This window comes from Bison bison, unplaced genomic scaffold, assembly GCF_000754665.1.
Source record: "Bison bison bison isolate TAMUID 2011002044 unplaced genomic scaffold, Bison_UMD1.0 scf7180017864244, whole genome shotgun sequence".
Lineage (NCBI taxonomy): Eukaryota > Metazoa > Chordata > Mammalia > Artiodactyla > Bovidae > Bison > Bison bison.
Window position 1 is genome coordinate 2,133,173 of NW_011494816.1, and position 2,674 is coordinate 2,135,846.

Below are 2,674 nucleotides of genomic sequence, written 5' to 3' on the forward strand. Positions count from 1 at the left end.
TCCCTCCCCAGCCATGTACGAAGTATGAAGCCCTCGTCTGCCAGGCCAGTGAGGTTTTTATTAATTTTTATAGGTTCCAATTGAAGCAAAAATATTTGATTTAGGGATCATTTGCATGACTCAGAAGAGGCGCTCCAGACGATCCTTTTTCCTTTAGAGTTCAGGTAGAGGGGTAGAACCTCAGCCTCCCTGTCCATTCGGAGAGAGTCGTGTTCTGTTTAATTTCACTGGCTGTGAAGGTGGCAAATGTGAATTTATGGCAGGGGTTGAGACAGGAAAAACAAACTTTGAAAATGCATGTTTTTTCCCCTTCAGATCTGGTTCTCCTTAAGTCTGCAGTGCTGTTAATCTCTGGATTTTGTAGTTGAGTGATTCAGAAACCCATTTGTTAGTATTTATCAGCTGTTTGCTGTGTGCCAGGCCTGGTGCTGAGCAGGGAGTGACTGAGAAGACCGGGCCTGGCCCTCCCCGCGGGGTCTATCCCAACAGAGGGGATGGACAGGAAGTAGGGGCAAAGCTGGAGTGTGGGTGCCACCATGGGGTTGGCATAAGACGGGAGGGTACCACGCAGCAGGCTGGAGGGAGGAGGAGCCACCCTCCTGGCCACGCCTGGGCTCAGCCTCAGCCCGGAGAACTGGTTTTGAGGACACATGGCTTGTACACCGCCCTCCACAGTTTATAGAGCACAGTTGTAGACCCACTTGATGACCCTGTGAGAACAGGCTTAGAAATATTAATGATGGTGATGATGGCGGTTAACTCATGGAGCCTTGAAGAAGATCATTTCATTAACTTCAGGAGGCTGGCCTTACCTCCAGTGTCTCAGATCCTGGCCTGGGGACCAGGGTCCCGATGTGGAGGCCCTCCTCTGCTGTCTTCAGCGCACTCACAGGGGTGTGCGTCCCAGACATTGGAATGACGACAGTGCAGCGTCACCACAGGGGCAGTGACAGCAGGAGGCCCATGTTAGAGAGGGCAGATGGGGACCCTGCAGAGCTACAGATGTGAAGACCACCAACCTCTCCCCAGATCTCCTTTCTCCGTTTTGAGAAAGACACTGATCTGTCATGCTTCCTCGAGTCTTAGAGGGTGGGCAGGGACAGCATGGCTAGCCTGGAGAGGTTACATGGAGCTACGGCAGTGAGTATATGGGGTATTCTGACATGAACAGTCCAACATAGCCATTAATGCAAAGAAGAAAATAAAGACTCTGAACCTCCACACTCTCCGTTTTTCTGCAGTCATTGCACATAAGTAGTTCAGAGGCTGTGAGCCTTCAGCCCAGGGTCCCCCTGACCCCAGGGTCATTGTGGTTCGTGTGAGCAGACCTCAAGGGCTCAGGAAGGCGGCGCAAGGAAGGGACCTGGTGTCCAGTGATGTGCAGCCTGGTTAGACATCCTGCTGGGGCTCAGCTGGATTCAGGGCTAACAACTGTTAGCCACTGTGGTCTTATTTCAGAATGTGAGTGTCCTTTAGGCTCTGTACAAAGGGAGGTGGTGAGTCCCCCATCACAGGATGTATGCAAGTGGAGGAGAGATGGCGAGAGATGTAGACAGAAAATCCATAAAAGTACACCATGCAAGAGACTAAAGGCCAACTTGGACAACAGGCCTAACTGCTGGTTTTCCTTCCTTCATCTTGATGATAATGCTGATGATTCACGGAGTGGCTAAGAATGTTTCTGACATCATACTGATGCTGTGTCTACATTGCTTTATTTAATCTTATGCTCACCAGAACCCATGAGGTCAGTGCTGTGTGTCTGGGACTAACTCGGACAACCTCTATGAACCTTGGCTGTCTCTCTTCTCTCCAGGTTGGGACCTGGCCTCCTCTCGCCCATGGTCAGTCCACTGAAGGGGCTTGGGCCACCCCCACTGCCACCATCCTCCCAGAGCCATTCTCCGGGGGGCCAGCCCTTTCCCACGCTCCCCAGCAAGCCGCCCTACCCGCCTTTTCAGAGCCCTCCACCCCAGCCTCTGCCCAGCCCTCAAGGTAAGCTCTGGTCAGGATGGAGGGGGCCCTTTCCAGATAACCCAGTGACTCCTGCTCAGGCTGCATGAGAGGAAGGAGACACTGGCCCACAGGGTGGCAGTCAGGTACCTGGAATGATGGCTGGCACCGAGGGTCGTGGCTGGCACTGAGGGTCACACTGGGAGAAGGTGAGAGACAAGTGACCCGGTTTGCCTCACAGGGGGGTCTCTTCCAGGAGCAAATTTGTCATGAGCGGTGAAGAAGAGTTTGTCCCATCCACCGGGCATCAAAGGGAGCATTGTGGGTAGCAGTGGCTGGGGGTGGGGCGGCTGGCTCTTTGGAGGAAGTGTGAGTGACGGGGTATCTTAGAAAGGCACGGAGGATCCAGAGTCCCTGCCCTCCGAGCACTGCTGGCAGGTGCAGCCACGTGACAGTGCTTTGCCCAGCTCGCTCCAGGGTAGGACCCCGGCACCTCCTCTGGCCTGGGGCTCTCTCCTCCCATTCACACCCACCAGGCCACAGGCCAGTGCGGGAGGCTGAGCCGCACGGGGGGGACGGCCCCCTCCTCCCTCTCTGGGCGTTTTCCCTCTGAATGCAGCCCCTGCCGCCTCCCCCTGCAGGGTACCAGGGCAGCTTCCACTCCATCCAGAATTGCTTCCCCTATGGTGACTGCTACCGGTCGGCCGAGCAGGCAGCCAGT

General features: G+C 54.9%; 1 protein-coding gene across 1 annotated transcript in view; it reads left to right on the top strand.

The window, feature by feature from the left end:
- GLIS1 (GLIS family zinc finger 1) overlaps nt 1-2,674 on the top strand; it is a 261,914-nt gene that overhangs the window by 258,770 nt on the left and 470 nt on the right. The window contains exons 8-9 of the mRNA XM_010847198.1: nt 1,817-1,995; nt 2,595-2,672. Coding sequence (XP_010845500.1) covers nt 1,817-1,995; nt 2,595-2,672 — 257 coding nt within the window. The remainder of the gene's footprint in view (nt 1-1,816; nt 1,996-2,594; nt 2,673-2,674) is intronic.